The sequence below is a fragment of the Pituophis catenifer genome, unplaced genomic scaffold (genome assembly GCF_029215685.1).
Source record: "Pituophis catenifer annectens isolate HBS135680 unplaced genomic scaffold, rPitCat1.0.hap2 SCAF_1, whole genome shotgun sequence".
In the NCBI taxonomy this organism is placed as follows: Eukaryota; Metazoa; Chordata; class Lepidosauria; order Squamata; family Colubridae; genus Pituophis; species Pituophis catenifer.
This window is the reverse complement of record NW_027256881.1, coordinates 249,500,723-249,520,027: the sequence shown is the minus strand read 5'-3', so window position 1 is coordinate 249,520,027 and position 19,305 is coordinate 249,500,723. Positions and strand designations below refer to the sequence as shown.

The 19,305-nt window shown below is 34.3% G+C and overlaps 1 protein-coding gene across 2 annotated transcripts in view; it reads right to left on the bottom strand.

The window, feature by feature from the left end:
• The window catches only part of TSG101 (tumor susceptibility 101), a 40,559-nt gene continuing 21,254 nt past the window's right edge, over positions 1-19,305 (bottom strand). For both annotated transcript variants that reach the window (XM_070933443.1, XM_070933450.1), the window contains 5 exons: positions 18,232-18,298; positions 16,086-16,183; positions 4,212-4,414; positions 2,055-2,294; positions 1-462 (listed from right to left, as the gene is read on the bottom strand). In XM_070933443.1, coding sequence (XP_070789544.1) covers positions 373-462; positions 2,055-2,294; positions 4,212-4,414; positions 16,086-16,183; positions 18,232-18,298 — 698 coding nt within the window. In that variant the 3' untranslated portion in view covers positions 1-372. The remainder of the gene's footprint in view (positions 463-2,054; positions 2,295-4,211; positions 4,415-16,085; positions 16,184-18,231; positions 18,299-19,305) is intronic.

Here is a 19,305-nt window from a genome sequence, read left to right as displayed (position 1 = left end):
CAGCTTTCTTCTAGGCTTTTATTACAAATTGATCTTAAAAGTACACAGATAACAATTCCAGCTATATTCTGCAGGTGTTAAATGAAAAGAATGACATGCTCACTGCACAAATATCTATAGCACAAGAAAAAAAAGGTTATGCAATGTATTTTATTTAGCCATCAGTCCATCAATGCAAAAGGATTACAGAAAATTGAAAGTGCATTCATAAAAGCTAGTCCTTACCAAAAAGAAGAGAAAGAAAAATATATTATCCATTCAAAATATCTTACAATTGAATGATGTAATAACTTATTTTTTTTCCACCTACATATTCAAAGGAAACTCAGAATATGACCATTTGGCCCCCACTACACTTTCTCATTCTGTTGATTAGTAGAGATCACTGAGTCCTGCAGTCTTTCTTGCTTTCTGCATAAGTGCCCTCAGTTGGAATTGCTTGCGAGACAAGAGACGGACATGCTGAAAAGAAGTAAAACAGATCTAGGATAAATTGTACAAGACTGATAAAACAAACATGATATACATGTATTTGAGATCATCAATTAATCCATTATTGAAATAAATATTTACAACTACTAGTCAGATTTTGATTTTGAAAAGGGCTGGTCAAAATAAAATGTACTGAAAAATTGTTTGATTTCCTTCCCCAATGGATTTTAAGTTTACTTCTTAATATTTTCAGGAGACTTAGCTTCGCACAATGTGTATTGAGGTTTTCACTAAAAGACATTTTATATTGTCAACTACATATTGATAAAGCCATAAAATCAACAGGAAGCTGCTCTAATTAGCAGAAATGGGACAATATTCTAAGGCACAATATGATGTAAATGTGGATCATTCCTATGCAGGTAGTCCTCGATGTATGACTACAATTGAGCCAAAATTTCCATTGCTAAGTGAGATAATTATTAAGTAAGTTTTGCCCCATTTTACGACCTTTCTTGCCACAGTCGTTAAATGAATTCATGCAGTTGTTAAATTAGTGCAAGGGTTGTTAAATGAATCTGGCTTTCCTTGTCAGAAGGTCACAAAAGGTGACCCCACAACACTGCAACTGTCATAAATATGAACCTGTTGCCAAACATTAAAATTTTCATCATGTGACCATGGGGATGCTGCAGCAGTCATAAGTGTGAAACATGGTCACAAGTCACTTTTTTCAGTGCTGTTGTAATTTCAAATAGTCATTAAACAATGTTCGTAAATCGAGGACTACCTGTATAATAAAAATTAATATAACAGTATTTTCAAATACCAATTTGGAATGTATTAACTTAATGAAGCAGGGATTATAATTGGTTATGTTATCAGAGAATGCTGGAAACTGTAGTCCCAATTCTAGAAAACATTAACTGGGAGATGTATTATATAAAGGTACCTAAATCCATTATTTCCCAGTCTTTAATTGACTGTACTACCTCTTCTCATCAGAGATAATACACAAAGAACAGAAGATGCTTCTTTATAAAGCATGGTGTTGCTGTGAAGTATGTATGAGGGAACTGCAAAGCACTCTACCGATTTTGCTCTGGTGATTCCATTTTCTTCTCTTAATAGATCTCACTGTTGAGAGAGCTTTATTTTATGCAACAAAAGTAAGGGGGATAGGCCAACAACCAAGCCAAGCCAAGCCAAGCCAAGCCAGATTCATAAAATACCTCTCTGGAACTTCAGTGTATACAGATAGATACTAAGTATTCCACTGAAAAGTAGCAAGATAATAGTCTGAATATCCAGGAGCAGAGAATTAACCGGTGGCAAAAATCAATTGCAAAGTAAATTAGTTAAAAAAACAAAGATAAATATGGGAGAGAGAAAGTAAACAAAGAGATGAAATAAGTTGAATCACAGCATATGTACTGTATCTTTGTAGTTACCATGTGAACAGTGGGTCCACAATTGCTGTCTATATACTATTATTAGATCAGGAAAAGAAAACTCTGCATTTGTATATCACATTTACTAAATAGCATTGAAGTTCAGAATTAAGGTGGACAAGTGGAATGGCCACTATATTCATGTATATTTGGACATTTCATTAAAACTACCTTGAGAAAGATGTCAAGGTCTATAACTCCACGTCGCAGTGCTTCCCCCAGATAAAAGATGGTATCTTCAATAGCATTTTCCTCCGCATACAAGTTCAGTATCTGTTTGTAAAGTGGTGCAGTAGGAACAATAACTTCATCTATGTCATTGTTTTCTGACTGACTTTCCATTTTTTCCAAGGCAGAACTTAACTCTTCATCTTTCTTTTTCAGGAGATCAATATTTTTGTCAACTTCAGCCTAGACAGACAGACAGACAGTAAAATGACTTTATATCCATTTAAAATTAACATTCTAAATTCCACCTTTCACCTTCACCTACTGAGTATTGTACTTTTTTGGGGTTGTTGTTCCTTTGAGTGAGTCTTCACTGATACAGTAAGTCCCTGCGGTTTTCTTGGCAACATTTTGGGAACTGGTTTGCCATTGACTTTATCCCAAGGCTGAGACACAGTAACTAGCCCAAAGTCATCCAAGTTTCTAGCCTGGTAACTTTAATCACAGGCGATCAACACAATTACTAATATAAAATAGCCCAAGGGAATTAAGAAAAGATTTAACAGATTTGAATTAAATCCTGTATTTCCTACATTAACTATTTTCCTCTGTGATTCAGTAGTGATATCAGCCACATGCACATTGCCACTATTCTTAAAAAAGGCTTATAATGTTTTTTGCCTTGCTGCTCATAATCTTAACTATATATTATTTCATCTACCTTGAATCATTTATCATTAATTTACCTAGATTACTCTAGTTTCAAATATAATATATAAGAAAATGAATAATCAATTAACTTTCTCAATGTCCTCATAATTGTATAAGCTTTTATCATGAACTCTTTTATTCATCTTTTCCTTTAACTCACTAGATATTACTCTAGATCTCAAATACATTTGAGTATTTGACTACATTTTTCTACTTTTTTCCAACGTTACAGTAGTCATTCTGAAATGCAATAGTCTGGCCTATCACATATTTATATAAAAGCATATTTTCAAAGCCCTTCTTAATAATTTCCCTAACTGCTTGTCATGACTTCAGATCCATTTTGTGCTCAATCCATTGTTTAGGAATAGTGCATTTTCCCCACTGGAGCTGCCCATTTTGATGGTGTCATTGTTTCATTATAGATAAGTGAGCTCCCCAAATAATTAAAAACTACTCCTTCAGATTCAGAGTAAATCACATGCATGTTATAAAGCAAAAATTATTTCAGCTTGCCTTCTTATAGCGACACATGCTCAGGTGCTTCCTTCCAAGATTTCCCAGATTTTAAAATACATTTTTATGTATAAATCATTTTTGAGATTTATTTATTAGATTACCAGCCATGCAACTCAAACAATTTGGGGTCTTAACTATAAATAAAATTCTAATCTCTATCGGAAAGTTAAAAAAATGAACAAAAAGCCCCTTTTCAAAGGTTTGCAGTCACATGAATTTCCAAGGGGATGCTATTCCAGAGGACAGGTGCTGCAATGCCGAAGGCCTGCCTCCTGGGTTCTGCTAGGTGATACTGCTTACTTGATGGGAGCAGGAGTGAGTTAGCTCTATCAGATTTTACTTGATTGGTATAGACTAAAGGCAACAGGTAACTAGGCTCTTTGCCATGAAGGACTTTAGAGATGACAACCTGCACTTTGAGGCACATCCGAAAACCAAGTGGTAACCAGTTCACAGAACACGGGTGTTACTAAGCTGCTGATGAGATAAAGAACTGCAACAGTATTCCAGATGCAACCACAACATATAGATTTACATGTTGAAATGTGAAAGGAAAAGCATATAAGCATGAAAGAGAGAGAATTTCTTTCACAGGGAATCTTTACTTCCCAGATCAAGTGTTTTATTTCTATCCAGATGCCTTAGTTCAGAGATGGCGAACCTTTTCAGCACCGAGTACCCAAACTGAAATACAAAGACCAGGTGGCCAGTGCACACATGCATACTGGCCAGCTGGTCTTCGGGTTTCCGGCACTCCAGCACACGCAAAGACAATTTGTCTTTCCCACCATTATGAAGATACGTTTGACCACAGGTCATGTGCTCTAAGCAGTAGAAGTAGATGGAGCGGGGGTGGTGGTGGTGGAGAAAAGATACAAGTACTAATGCACAACCAAAATTATTCAGGGAAGAGTCTTTCCTCCTGCTTACCACCTCTTGGTCTAGACGAGTTACCATCTCTTCAAGCTTCTGATGACCCTTTTTCAGATCCTCTTCCGTGCGCTTCAAGGCATTGAGCTCTGCCTGGGCACGATCCATTTCTTCTTTCATTCGCCATCTCAATTTATCGCTGACTGCTGATATAAGGGAAGCTCGAATAGTGTCTTCACTAATTGTGCCGTCTCTGCTGGGACCTGCAGAATAAAAATCACAGTCACAGAAGTGCTGCTGTCCATGTCCTCAGACGGACCCTTAGGCGTGACCTCTGAATATTTTAAAGAAAAAAAAACACACCAAAGGAATACCACTTCGTGCTAACTTGGAAAAGTCATACTTTAGAAGGTATATCTGTGAACTTTCAATGCATTCAAGAATACAGATAGTCCTCGACTTACAACAGTTCATTTAGTGACCGCTCAAAGTTACAACGGCACTGAAAAAAATGACTTATGACCATTTTTCAGAGTTACCACCTTTCCAGCATTTCCAGGATCATGTGATCAAAATTCAGATGCATGGCAACTGACTCATACTTGTGACCATTGCTGTGTCCCGGAGCCATGTGATCACCTTTTGCAACTTTCTGACAAGCAAATTCAATGGGGAAGCCAGATTCACTTAACAACCAGGTTATTAACTTATCAACTACAGTGATTCACTTAACAACTCTGGCAAGAAATGTCGCAAAACTCACTTAACAAATTTCTCACTTTTTAACAACATAAATTTTGGGCTCAGTTGTGGTCGTAAGTTGAGGACCACCTGTAAATGGATCCCTGGCCAATTTAATATGGGTTTACTTATCTCATCATAGTTTATATGAGTTATAAAAACCTCAACCAGTTCTCTAGTTTTCATCTAGTGCAAAAAAGATTCATTAAGCTACCATATATTTATTAATTTAAAACATTTTTTTAAATAAAATAGCAGGCCTTTCTTAGGAATTCAAACTTCATAAGCATCTAGTGCACTTGAATTACTCGGATGTAGGTGGATACACCATAAGTACAAATTTTTATTAGGAAAACTTAAGATGTGCCTATCTCAGACTATTACTGATCATTATTGCTTGATATTACTTATTTTTTTAAAAAGAATTATAAGAGAGCTATATACTGAAAACAAAGAAACCCTACTTTATTTTTATACAAATGTTCTTTTCTTTCCATCCTAGTCATAAAAAGCTACAGGGCAAATATTATGATCATTTGACATGTGATGCCAGGTATTTGTCATGCACAAATGATTTTTCTTATTTTAATTCTTCTTCTCATTCGGGCTAAAAATTCACACACATTTCAATCTAAAGGTTTTCCATCCTCTCCTGTCTGATAACATTGACTAAGGAGTTTACTTAGATATCAAATTTTGTAACAAATGCCCCATTCTTAATTGGTATCATTTACAAAAGGTTTTTTTCAGTTGTTTTTTAAAAAGTTGTTAAATTACATGTATTACAACGGTATCCAAAATAGCAAGAATTAGGAACAGCCCTTTATGATAAAAATTGTATTTTACCTTAACACACCAACTCAAAGTGCCACAGGTTTCACATGTAGTCTGAGTTTGCCGCATCCATAAATGTTCTTAATATTAACATTCTTCTTCTAAATCACAGCCTTTTTTCAAAATCATAAGTCCTTTTTGTTTCTTAAGATTTCCACTGCTGAAGCAGCATCCAAATTATGAAAGGGATTCTGATATGTCCATTCCAGTAATACCAGTCATTATTACATATCAATACAATACCAATATTTTTGAAGTGTCCACACAACAAAAAAAGTGAATTACTGAAAATGTCTATTCTTCCCACAATTTCCATTCTTTCTTGTCAACTTCATTTATTCTGGTTTGATCTTCAGATGAAATTGACTTTCAGGGTCACAGATTCTGATCCAAATGTCTTCATTTTGAACTTCATATGATGCTGAACAATATGCTATAATTCATTTAAAAATTTTCTTTCTTCTGGTTTTCACTTTTCTAAATTCAGGTTTTAATGATGTGCAACAAAAATGAATATAAAATCTTCAGGTTCAGAATCTAATGAAGGATGGCTGAACAGTTCAGTTTCTATATTATTTTCAATGCATTTAAAGTTCATTTATGAATTTCAGCATATATCAAAGTATTCTTATTCTTTTTCATACTTTCATTTTGAGTCTTAGGAACAAGTTTAATCGAGGCTCTGAATGTCTATCATGCTGATCATTGTTCCCTAAAATCTCTCTTCTCTTGAAATAAGCAAGCCTGCCATATACAAAGAACTCTGAAAATTGATATCAAACTAAGAAATCTTTCTGCATAACAAATGTTACATAAATTAAACATTTTTAGAACTCTAGATATTTTCCACTAATAAATACAATTTTTCTCAAATGCCATTATTATAGCGGTGTATTAAAAATACAATTTACAGACTATATTGGATAGTGTTCAGTTTGCCAAGAAACATACTAAAAATCTCATAAAGTTAATATCATAATGAAAAACCACAATTTTTACATTACTTGATATTAACAGTTTTATTGTAATACAGTAAAGGACATATATATTTTGAAGAATGAAATGAAGTGGAGAAACTGAGGCTGATAATGCTGCTAGATGCATTCTGTTTGTATGGGCAAATAAAAGAGCTCCAAACTGGTTTTAACTATTTCTTTAAAGCTCCCAAGCAAAAGACTAACAAATGGCAAACATAGAAAACAAGTAAAGAAAAAGAACAATAAAGGGCAACTATGTATGTTTTTCAACAAGCCACTTTTACACACATGAAAGTGTTGTCGGAATTTCAGTGTTAATGTGCTTAGGTGACAAAAAATAAAATTCAATTAGAATAGAAAAGGAAAGAAAGATGTAATATAGAATTTCTCTTAAGTTTAAAAGGGTACCATGATTTACAATAACAGAGTGAATTCAAAATTGTATGTAATAGTCTTATTTCAAATTCACCTACCTTCTGCCTTAGAGCTCTTTATGTGTCTAAAAAAGTGTTGAAAGTGTAAAGAACCAAGGAAAATTATATATTCCAAACAAGAAAAATATATTGGTTTCTCCTTTAAGAATATGAGTCTTAGCCTTTTCTCCTTCCTTCTTCCATAATTAGCCACACACTAAAAAGATACTGTGGCATGCAGCCATTTATTACAAGGAATACTTGAAACATTTAACCTTTACCATATGGAATCTGATTTCAGAAGTGACCTTAAGGTACTGTGACCTTACAATATATAGACTACCAATTAAGCCCAAAAGAAAAGCAGCCCCCAGCACTGAACTTGGCTGCTGAATAAACTGACATTTAATAGAACATAAATATGTGTCACTCATAAGACAATTTTTTTCTCTTAAAATATTAATACTGCTCAATTATTTTCTTAGTTTAATCTAAACAGATTAAATTGCTACCCATGGCAGAAATTTTATGTAAGAGAGTGAAATACATTTAATGTTATAAATCAAGATGGGAATCACTGAACAGGTGATTTGCTGACTTCCAAAGAATGCTATGTGCCAAGTCTTTCCTTAATTCAAGTTCAGAATGAAATGGTTTTGAGACTATCTTAGTACAATAAAGTCATTTTTCTAATCTAAAAGAGAGAACACTGACAACAAGCCATCACTATTGATTTCTTCATTAATTTCTTCTGGCCTGAAATGTCCCTTGGTCCTTGAGAACAGCTATAAATCCAAAATAACAGCCACTGTCATATACAGAATTTTCAGTCTACAAAACTGATCTGTGGAATCCACCTAGAGCATTATGGTGAGTAAAGTTTTTGTTTGCTAAAAATAAATAGGAACAATTATATTTCTTTTAATGGGAATTATTTTCTGGAGAAAAACAGTATCTTTCGACTTCTGCATCACTTTCTCCTAACCTGCTCAGAAGAGCTCAAGTATTTATAAAACTCATCTCTTAGAGAGAAAACTATTTGGGAGATATAAAATATTTATTAGCTTTAGTTAATAAGGTGATCCTGAACTGAAGACTAAACAACAACAATCTTGCCTGCCACATCTGCCAAAACTTCTTAGCAAATGCAAGATCTTACATTTTAAAGAGAAACCATTTGAGGAATGTAAGTATTTATTTCAGGTAAATACACATCATCTACCCAGAATGCCACCAAGATTATTCTTCACCCTCTTTCAAATATAAGCTTAAAAGGACTTCATAAACAACACAAAACATTTGAAATCCAATCCGTTTCAAGTTCAAAATGACCTATTTCAAGATGGAAACAATGGTTTTTATTTGTAAAGTTTTCACATGGGCTGAACCAAAAGCTCTACAAGGGATCTCATTACAGATGAGATTTAGGTACACAGAGAAACCGTGACAAGCCCAGCCACTTGTCCATTTATACCAGCATTGGCCAGGCTGCCTGTAAGAGGCTCTTTGAAGTATCAGGCTGTAGTCTGACTCTACTACCTGTTACATTTAACTAGAAATGCCGGAAACCAAGTCCGAGATGTTATGCATGCACAACATCTCTTCCTTTCATCCCATCACCAACATAGCTCCTTCAAATTATGTAGTACAAGAGTCATCCAATGCAAGGAAACATTACCAGTGTAGAATATCAAAGTACTTGTCCTGTGAGGTTTGGTACTTGGACAACATATAACAATTACATTTGCTTTTATGCAAAGGACACTGACAACTTTAAAAAATAATACTAGTACCAACCAGTAGTGTGATGCTGAATTAAAATATTTGCATCTGTGCTACAGAGCTCTGCGAAACTATGCTCACCCAGGGAATCCTATGAAACATATTACTAGGTTCATACTGCTGAAGGTAATTATGTGCCAAATGTATCTGTATTATCAAAATCTGAGATATATAGAACACCTTATTGGCTGTGGACAGAGAAACTATTCCCTAATATTTAAATACAATAGTAGGTCTTTTATTGATGGCAGTATTGCTTATTCACAAAGAGAGAACAAACACTTTAGTTGTTTCAATGATTTTATACATATTAACCAAATGTAAAATATATATTCAGTATTTGTGACTGAAAAACACCTACTTCTAATAATTTTAACAAATTATTCTCCAAAGAATAATTCACTGTATTTGTAAAACAGGTCACACACACACACACACACACACACACACAAACACACACGTCTCTTCTTCTTTGCAGAGCCCAGCGCCTCTCCGGCACAAAGCCAGTTTGGCAAATATGTATCCTAAGAGTGGAGCACAGGGATGAATATCTGGAGAGGAAAAATAAGGAGACTACCATGTGCAAATAGAAGGCATTTTCAAGTCCTGGTAAAAACAAGCTTGAATCAAAGCCATTATATTTAGCCATAAATAATGGCTATTAAATATTGGCACCAACATTTACTTTCAGCTTTTAAAATACCACATGGTTGCTTTATTTTCATGGTAGCCAACATAATTGAAAATGCAACCATTTCCAGTATATCTGATATTAGACTAAGTGCCATGTCAGCACATGATTGTTAATGGCTCCAAAAACAGGATTTGGAGAAAAATAAATTGCAGGATATTACTAGATGCCCATTAATACCATACAGTACAAGAAAGCAAAGGCTAATGTTTTATTATTTTTTAAACAGAACCCCCCAAATTATAGAAATCAGATGATTCAAACGGATGTTCAATGTCAATAGTTTATGAAAGATAAATCCTGACAAAATACTGGAGCTTAAAGGCTCTTTTACAAGCAAATATACAAAAGGTAATCTGTAAACTGCTGTTTCCAGCAGTTGTGCTGTTAAACCCTTACTGGAAAAAATTGAAGCATGCCATACACATTTGAACACAGTCCTATTTGCTCTCACAGATAGTATAATTTTCCTCATCTGGCTGGAAACTTCAGAGATATTTAAGATAAATTACAAAAAATAAATCTGCTCAAGTGTTTCACTCTATGAAGTTAATATTTAAAAGATGTAGTCTCCACACCTCAGTCTTCTACATTCTATTCCTCTTGTCTTACTTTCAGTCTTTCAGTTCATTATGGAATGAAGCTTTCAAAGTCCCTCTCCTAGAGGATGAGCAGACTTGGAAGTCTTTTGAGTAAGGAACTCACTTCAGAAATGACAGAAAATCGACATAAATAATTAATAGTGAATTCCCTCTTGCTTGTTAAGAAAATTAAAGTCACAATACCACATAAATGCAGTGTAAATTGAATTCAATATTGAAACACAAAATGAGTCTTGATTTAATTTGTTTGCAAAATTGTTTCCTCCTTAATAACCAAATTGTTATTGCACAGGGTTTTTTTTGGGGGGGGGGTTGAAAAAAAATACACATCTCTGTATTAAATTTTCCTTACTTACTTCTAAAATTGTACTTCCCTTGAACAATCCTTCAAAGCAAATTTTGGTTCAGATCATGATACCAAAACATGAAGTGGCATTGTTCTCTTATAGAACTACTGTCAAACAGTTCAACAATACCTTTGGGATAAGCAGAACATCTACCTTTATGCATTTGGAATCAAAGAAAGATTTTCTTCAAGCACAGCAAACGAAAACTCTAAAGGGTTTTGTTATCTCAGGGGAAATATTAACAGAAAAAAAAATTACAATTTCATTTTAATTATCACAAGAGATGTATTCAATCAGAGTTAACAAAACCATAGCAACAATACTCTGTAGACCCTCTCATTTAAAATAGCATTTTACAAGTATCATAACTGCTCTAAGAAGCATATGATACTATTTTGCATTCATTAGGAAAATGAATCATTGAAACCCTTCTTACAAGTCTAAGAGCTGTCATAGCTAGAACAATTGCTCCACCAATTCCAAAGGAGAAGCAATTCTTTAGTCCCCCTTTTTTAAATCAATTTTCCATTACACCAAAATAGGGAGATATGGTTCAATGCATATTATTAAGAGCTCAGTAAATGAAATAACTTTATACCACAGTTCAATACTAACAGATATTGTGATTTGGATCAAAGCTGGTACAAAAGGCAGAAAGGTGGAGAAGAATGTGTGGGATTAAAATGGTATTCCTAGTTTAATAAATTATGTGTATTAAGTTGGGAATACTACATTTAAACCAGCCACTAATTGCTGCCTATAAGACATGCAATTGTGAAATAGAATGCTTAAATTTTTAACTAGGAAAAGTATTTTCAAAAACCAATGTGTCAGAAACTAGATCTTCATTTGATCTTCCCATTATATTTAACTAATCTTCCCCTTTTTGAAAAGCAGAACAAATGTTCTAAGGTGCAATGCTGAATTGGTAATAGTGGGCTATATCCAGTACACCTTAGCTGGCTTCCATTTGAGTAATGGGATTTTCCTTCCTTTCCCCTCCTTGTGCATGATTCTCAAAGCATACACAAAAGGGCTTGTCAAACTTCTACAGGAGAACTGGAATGACCCCACTAACTCCTAACCCCAATATGATAACACTTAATAATTAGTCCCATTTGACTCACATGAAACAGCTTTATAAACTGTTACTTATACAGCAGATTGATATAATCATGCTATATTCACTTTGGGGAGATGGGATCAATCAAGGATCAATTTGTTTGGCAGTCTCATTCAACGTACATGAGAAGTGAATTAAAGTAAATGAAAAAATAAATTGTATTTGCAAAAAATAGTTAAACACATTACCACAAAAATTCTTTGCAGATTATAGGGCAATGTCACAGACAACTGCATTAGCAATCAGTACCCAGCTAAATCATAGGCTAAGTGTTATCTATAAATTCATGTTACCACGCTGTTCAGAACTTTCTCTATTTGTAGAAAGTGTCCACAGTTGTTAATACGTAACGGGTATCATTTTTCTTCCAATTAAAAATCAAATCAAAGTTTCTAAAGCACTTTGTAAATCCAGGTTGAAGATATCTGTGCCACTCTGAGATAAGAGTACACCATCTAGATGGAACAATCCAGGAGAATCTGGTACAAGTAAATCATGTTGGATCACAGTCCCTCCAATATATTGTATAAAATAGCCCATTTCCTCATTGAGTATTCTTCTGCTTCTCTCCATCACTTTATGGGGTATCTCTTGAGTCCATACTTTCCGGGGTATGATATTAGACCATACCAGAATGGTATTCTTGAATATCTGTTTAAGAAGTCCAAAATCTTTCTTCATTCGGTTTATGACATCCAAATTACTGGCTGTCCCCAAGTCATTGCCTCCTAGATGGATCACCAATATATCAGGATCTGTTAGCCTCCGTCGTGTATGCAACAGGATGGGTACTAATTGATCCCACACCATTCCACTCTTTCCTAGCCAATGTAATTTGGCATCCTCCAGTCGAATTCCCAATTGTGGACCAAAGCTTCTTTCAAGTGCCCGTTTTTCTGCCCAGAAAACATAAGAATGACCACAAATCCATACCTGTTTCTGCTTTCTTCTGCCATCTGCTATTAAGAGAACAAACATACATTAATCCTTCATAAACTTTGTGGTCAAAGCCCTTTCTGAAAACTCTACCCAGAATAGTTTTCTGTATTGCTCCATGTAAAAACAATCAAAACGTTATACATAAACACACGAAAACCTTCCATATTGCCAATATGATTTGAACACTACTTCAAACAACTGCTAATATGTTGGTGTATTCAGTTTACAGGATAAATGATTGCATCTCTAAGTTATATAACAACAAAAAGAAAACCATACTTACCCCCCATTCCCCCTATCTATTGACATTTTCCAGAGCAACTCAGAGCTGTCTTTGCCAAATTAAGATTCTAGTACACATTTAGCTCTTGAAAGAGCAGTTAACATTGTTAGCTTTCAATATTCAGAGTGACCAATTATTGATAGACTGAACCTAGACATAATCCTCCCCAAAACAATTAAGAGATTAATAGAGATAAGAACAAAATATAATTTCATAGGCCAAAAAACACAGAAAGTAATTGAATGCCAGAGTTAATTGAGATCATCAAGCAGGGCAGATAGCGGTTGAGAAAGCAGTGCAGATAAAATACTTTTTTTAATTATATCTCTTATAGTTATGTATCCACGAAGCCATGTTACAACTTTTTGAAGGAGGATCAATATTGTTTTGCTGAATTACATGCAAATGCTTAGGTTCCTCTTTAAAACAATAAAAGAAAAGTGTGACGAGAGTACAGATTGCCCATTATGATTTTGAGTCTCCCAAGACTTTTCTTCCTCAACTACCTGACACTCTGGTGTCTCTGCATTTTGCTAGGCTTCTTGTCCTTGAGAATATTCAGTGAATGTGCTGAAGTCACCCAATAAGAAACAGTACAGTATTTCCAGATTTGGGAACACCTGTCCTCACTAATATCAAATTCCATACATGGAACAGGATACATTCTTGATTTGGCATTCAGTTCAAGAAGAGTTGGTAATACGAGGTTCAAAGAGTCTGTATGAAATGTTCATAGAAGATTATGAATCTCTGCAGGTATGATAGCTTAAAAGTGTCTGTGCCAGGCAGTTAATAGATCTGAATGACTGCATAAATGCATTTTTTTCCTGAGTCTCTGAGCAATACTGTCAAAAAAAAAAGTCCTGTTTGATCTGTAGAATACAAAATAATCCCAGGCAATGGACACTGTTGATTCAAAGCATACTTCCCTCTCTTACAGACTTCTGATTAAGTAGGTGGATGCAAATGATGAAATAGGAGGAATGACAGTCTGAACTCCAATAAAGAAATCCCAGGAACCTCAGGCTGAGCAAGTACTATCATATATTTGCATTCTGTAAAGTGAAGGTAGCAAAAGGAATAATATCTTTGCATTCTTATTGTGCCAGATCGAAATACAGGTAGTCCTCGACTTACGATCACAATTGAGCCCAAAATGTCTGTTGCTATGCGAAACATTTGTTAAGTAAATTTTGTGCCATTATATGACTTTTCTTGCCACAGTTGTTAAGTGAATCACTGCAGTTGTTAAATTTTGACTTGCAAAAGGAGATCACATGATCCCAGGACACTGGAACTGTCATAAATATGAGTCAGTTGCCAAGCATCCAAATTTTGATCACGGGACTACTGAGATGCTGAAATGGTTGTAAGTGTGAAAAACGGTCTTAACTCATTTTTTTTCAGTGCCTTTGTAACTTTGAATGGTCACTAAATGAACTGTTGTAAGTTGAGGACTACCTGTTGCTGTTTTTCCATACTGAATGGCATTTTCTTCTTTAGTATGTGGAGAAGAATAGTAGACAATGAACAATGCAGCAGCAGATAAAGTTGCCTATTCATTGTAGATCTTGAAGAAGTGAAGGTCATGATGATTTTGTTGTCCCCTTTAAAATTTCCACAGTTATTAAAGTAGCCAAGACTATCTTCATGCTTAAACACAATGACCATCTTCTGGCTTCAAAGAGGCAATTACAAGATTTTTTTTAAAATTATAAAAAATCCTAAATCCAAAAGATTTGTGTAATTACAGACCAGTATCCACTATACCACTTTTAAAGCTATGAATAAATAGCTCTGGCAGATACTGATTAACCTGAATAATTTAAAGGGTTGGGCAACACTCTGATTGCTCCCAAAAGTCTTTGAGAAAGTCCTCCTTTTTTTTTTTTTTTTTTTGAGACACGAGTTCAGAACGCAGGAGAGGGGCTTCTTCCATGATGCTCCCAATTTAGGGAATAACTTGTCTTGGGCGCCATATTTAGTTCTGTCTATCTTAGTTTAAGATTTACTCTCTTTTTTGAAAATTTTATAATTATTTTAATATTAGGCATTTAATTAAATCTTAATTATTATCTTTTTTTCTACATTAGCTGCCTTGGTAATCTTGGCTGTATAGGAAGAGGAGATACATTCTGGCTTTTCAACCTTACATAATGGTGCTGGACAAAATATAATTACAAGTGAGTCAACATGTCCTGGACTGCGCTCTGTACTAAATGATGCTGTGCCTTCTAAACAAATTTTTGAGTTTCAAGATTTTTGTTTACTTCTTGGGAAGGTGAAGTCCCAATCAGATGAACAGCCAAGTTATGGTCAAAGCTTCCAAATTTCTAGGACTTTTTACAAATGGACTTAATTGTAAATGCACCATTTAGTTCAACGCAGTAAGGAATTTTTAGTCATGTATGGAATAAAAAACAGCCACTGATCTGAATTTTTATCTGACAGAAAGTAAAATTTACATACAAAAGTCACACATTTATTGAGTATCTACCCGTGAAACTGGATATTCATGCTACTTCTAACATGATATATCTGCTCAATAATACATAAAGAATAGAGATCTGGAGGCCTGAAAATGCATTGAAGAACATATTGAAGATACTTAACTTCAAGCCTATTCAAACAAAGTTTCAGCAACATTGACTGTCAAGGTTTCCTATGTTTATCTGTAATTATATTCTTTACTATACTATATTTAGCTTCAGCATCACTATTTGCATTGTAGTGATTATACTCTTGGTATTCCCTATGTACTTGTTAGCATGTTAAAACTTCTCCCAAAATCTAAATGTCAAAACTAAGATTGGCTGCCCACAATAAGATTAGAGAATAAAACAATTACGTAATTTTGTTCTATTTGCTTTTTAGCTTTAATTCATTTTCGACTTGCTAAGATGACAGTTTCAAACACATACAAAATTTTTATCACATACAGCAATCAATTAAAAATAAAGACTCTTCATGAGTGAAACAGCGGGAAGTCATTCATTGTTTTGTAAATCAAATATTGGAGCAAAAACAATACATGTAATATATGAATTAGTAAAAAAAAAATCAAATACTGCTTTTATCATAGGTCTCTTTTGTTGCTAATGTCAAATTAACCATTTCTGTAAATGTAAGTATTTTGGTTTGTACTTTTGCAGATGCAAATCTCGTTTTCCACCTTTGAAATGGTTCTTTTGAAATTACTCACCCACAGTGGTTACAGGAGGCTGAGAAGGATAATGTGGTGTGTTGGTTGTTGCTGGAAATGGCCCACTAGGTGCAGGATAAGGGTAGCCTGGATAACCACTTGACCAGGAAATGAAAGGGAAAATAAAATAGGATTATTGAAGCTTAATGGATTCAGCTATAATCAGATTACTATTCAATCTAGTGACAAATGCATTGATGCTTATATGTTTGAACACTACTTCATGTTAGTTTTTTTTTTATAAATTAATATTATATTTTCAAACTTGTGCTCAAAACATTTTAAGGAAAGACACCAAACTCAGCTATTCAAGGCTTAGTCTCTTGCTAACTGTTTTCATTCTGCTCTGTTACTTTCATGAAAAGAAAACTGTGTAATCTTTTAAATTATAGCATGACTCCAAGCAGATTCCTATATCTCCCAGAAGATAAAATTGTTTTTTTGCATTCTGTATTTCACATACAGGTGATCAAAACGAATTGCTACTTTTTAACAGAAAAGTACACAGAATGCTACAGGAGGACAAAGAAAACCAATAAACTGAGTATATTGCGGATTTACATCAAGACCGTAAGTACTGAAAACATCCCTAGTAATTCACCTAATTGTGTAGCCATTAATTAATAATTAAAATGAAAGAATATTCAAATGAATACAAATAATGCAGCCTTTAGCTTCCTTAAAAAATACTTCAAATTTGCCTAGTGTTGTAGTTCTTGGATGTTGCTGAATTAGAAGGCTGAGCAATGTAATCCAGCATGATCAGTAGTAAAAATGTTCTAGTTTTACTGCAAAGCCACAAATTTGAGACATCCTTTATACATTTCAGAAATTCATAAGGAAAGGAATAGCCTTGCATTTCCCAGTACTGTTTCTGTAGCATCCACTGCTGACTCTATCCCTAGACCTACATGTGAGAACTGCTCACATATGGGAACCTCATTTGCCTTCTTGTTGTGTACATTTACATATGCATTTGCATGTTAGTGTGGCATAGCAGCAAGAACCGGGACAAGGATCTCTGTTACAGAGCACAGTCATTTTCACAGACACCTGTGCCTTACATATACATGAATTCAATACACATACATGAATTTTCTGACACTGAACCATACCCGTTTAAGGGAAATCTGGCATTAATCCAAATATCAGAGAAAAGTTCGGAAGGCTTATTAACGCAACTGAAGCAGGTTAAAAACATATATTGGGAATGATAGCCAAATGATAGTTGGCCTTGCGAATAGATCAGGGGGAATAAGGATCACATTTAAAACACAATAATCATGAAAGGTGATAAGGAAGATCCAGTGAAAATAATGTATTCCTATTGAATACAAGCTTCAAGAAGGTTTGGAGAGACTGGGCTTGCAGTGAAAATATAAAAAAAGCATGCATACAAAGAAGATATTAATTGGCTTCTGGACCAACTACAGGAGTTAATGCAGAAGTAACCTAGCCTAACTTTTCTTGCATGTGATGAAAGCTTCTTTAGAAGAACAGGAGAGAGAAGGAAAAAAAGGGGGGCTTGTTCAATTGAGCACTAAGAGTACCTTTCCTCAAAGGGGAATGATGCCCCTCCTAAATGTCTGCTGGCTTTTCTTGCAAACCACTTATCTCAAATCATGATGTACAGGTTAATTTAGGATGCAGCTGACATAAAGGCTATTTCAAAAACATGCACAACTAAAATGGAAGCCTTCTTTCTCTGAGTGACTGCAGAAAGAATTACCATATCCAAATAGATCACAAGCTTGCTGCTTAAACATTTTAAGTGTGATATGCAAATGAGGTTTTAGATTTCCCTCCAGATTTTCTACCCAATATGCAAAGTTCTAAAGGTGGACCTACTGGAAATGAAGTAACACATCTTGTCCAACCTTCTGATCAAGCAACATCTACTTTCTGAAGATTATTATTGTCAAAAAAAAAATTAGCAAAATAAAGTTACCGGTAAATTTATTTAAACAATTCACTGATTTAAACTTATTAAATAAGTAGTAACTCAAAAAGAAAAGCTTCATAGGTCCATTCGGAAGTGTGCATATTTTTGAAACATATGTTTAGACTAAGATTCCATCTCAGAAATAGCACAACAGGGCATAATCAAATCACTATGTTTCTTACCGTGCAAGCAGATTTATTTTACCTTGGGTTAGGAGGTTGTCCAGGAGGAAAAGGAGAGATTCCACTTGGCATTCCTGGCATATAGGAAGCTGAGTACAAAAGTAATTTTGCAAACATTATCAGTCTGAGATAACTTTACACATTAAAATGCTACTTTTATCGTGCAGAACTTTTTGAAATATTCCATTTGTGAATATTTATAAAAATAAATGCTTCAAATGTTTATGACATATTCTTCAGCAGTAAAAGACAACTTGATGCCCTCTGAAACCCCTCTGGCATCCCAATGACCTTATTTTCAGGTTCAGTGAATAAGAACAGGATGCTTGCTGATAACCCAACTAGCAGTTTCTAGCACCATCTTTATTTATACAAATGTATTAATAAAATGATGTGTGGCTGCAGTTTGATGCTTTACTTGGAAATATGTCCGTCTGACCAGGAAAAAAAAAAGGACAAAAGACAAGTGGAACTGATAGGTATTATCTTGGCAGATTGGAAGAAATTAAATGAAGCAAATACACTACTGTTTCCTGGGTAGCAGTTATTTTATGAATAGCTACCTCCAGTTAGAGAGCTATTTTCTGTAGTCTTGTCCACATTTTAAAAATTACATCTACCAGACCTAAAGGCTCATTCTTGGCCTATACCACAAAACCTAGAGCTGTACATGCAAAAATTTGGCAATATAATAAAGTTTTCCTTTTAATTTTTTCTGCTGCATTTCTTAAAATCCACTTTAATATACAGGAAGTGATAATCTTAGGGAAAAAATAAATGAAATTTAATGGATTAAGTTTAAATAACACCTCCTATATGCCAATTTAACCTATTTAAATTGTATTTTAATCCTTTTTCATTATAGTTTGTTACTTCATCAACTCGTTTTATTTAACATATAGTCTGAATAAATTTCTGGAAAATTTAATTGCTTGGTCATTAATGTGAAATATTCCTATAATTTGTAAAACTTTTACTTTTGTATTCAAGTCATTATTAACTAGAAGATTTCAAACTAGTGGATAATAAATGTTTGACTGACATCTACTGGCAGATAATAAATTCATTATGTAGGTGCTTGGCAGTATGCATCTTA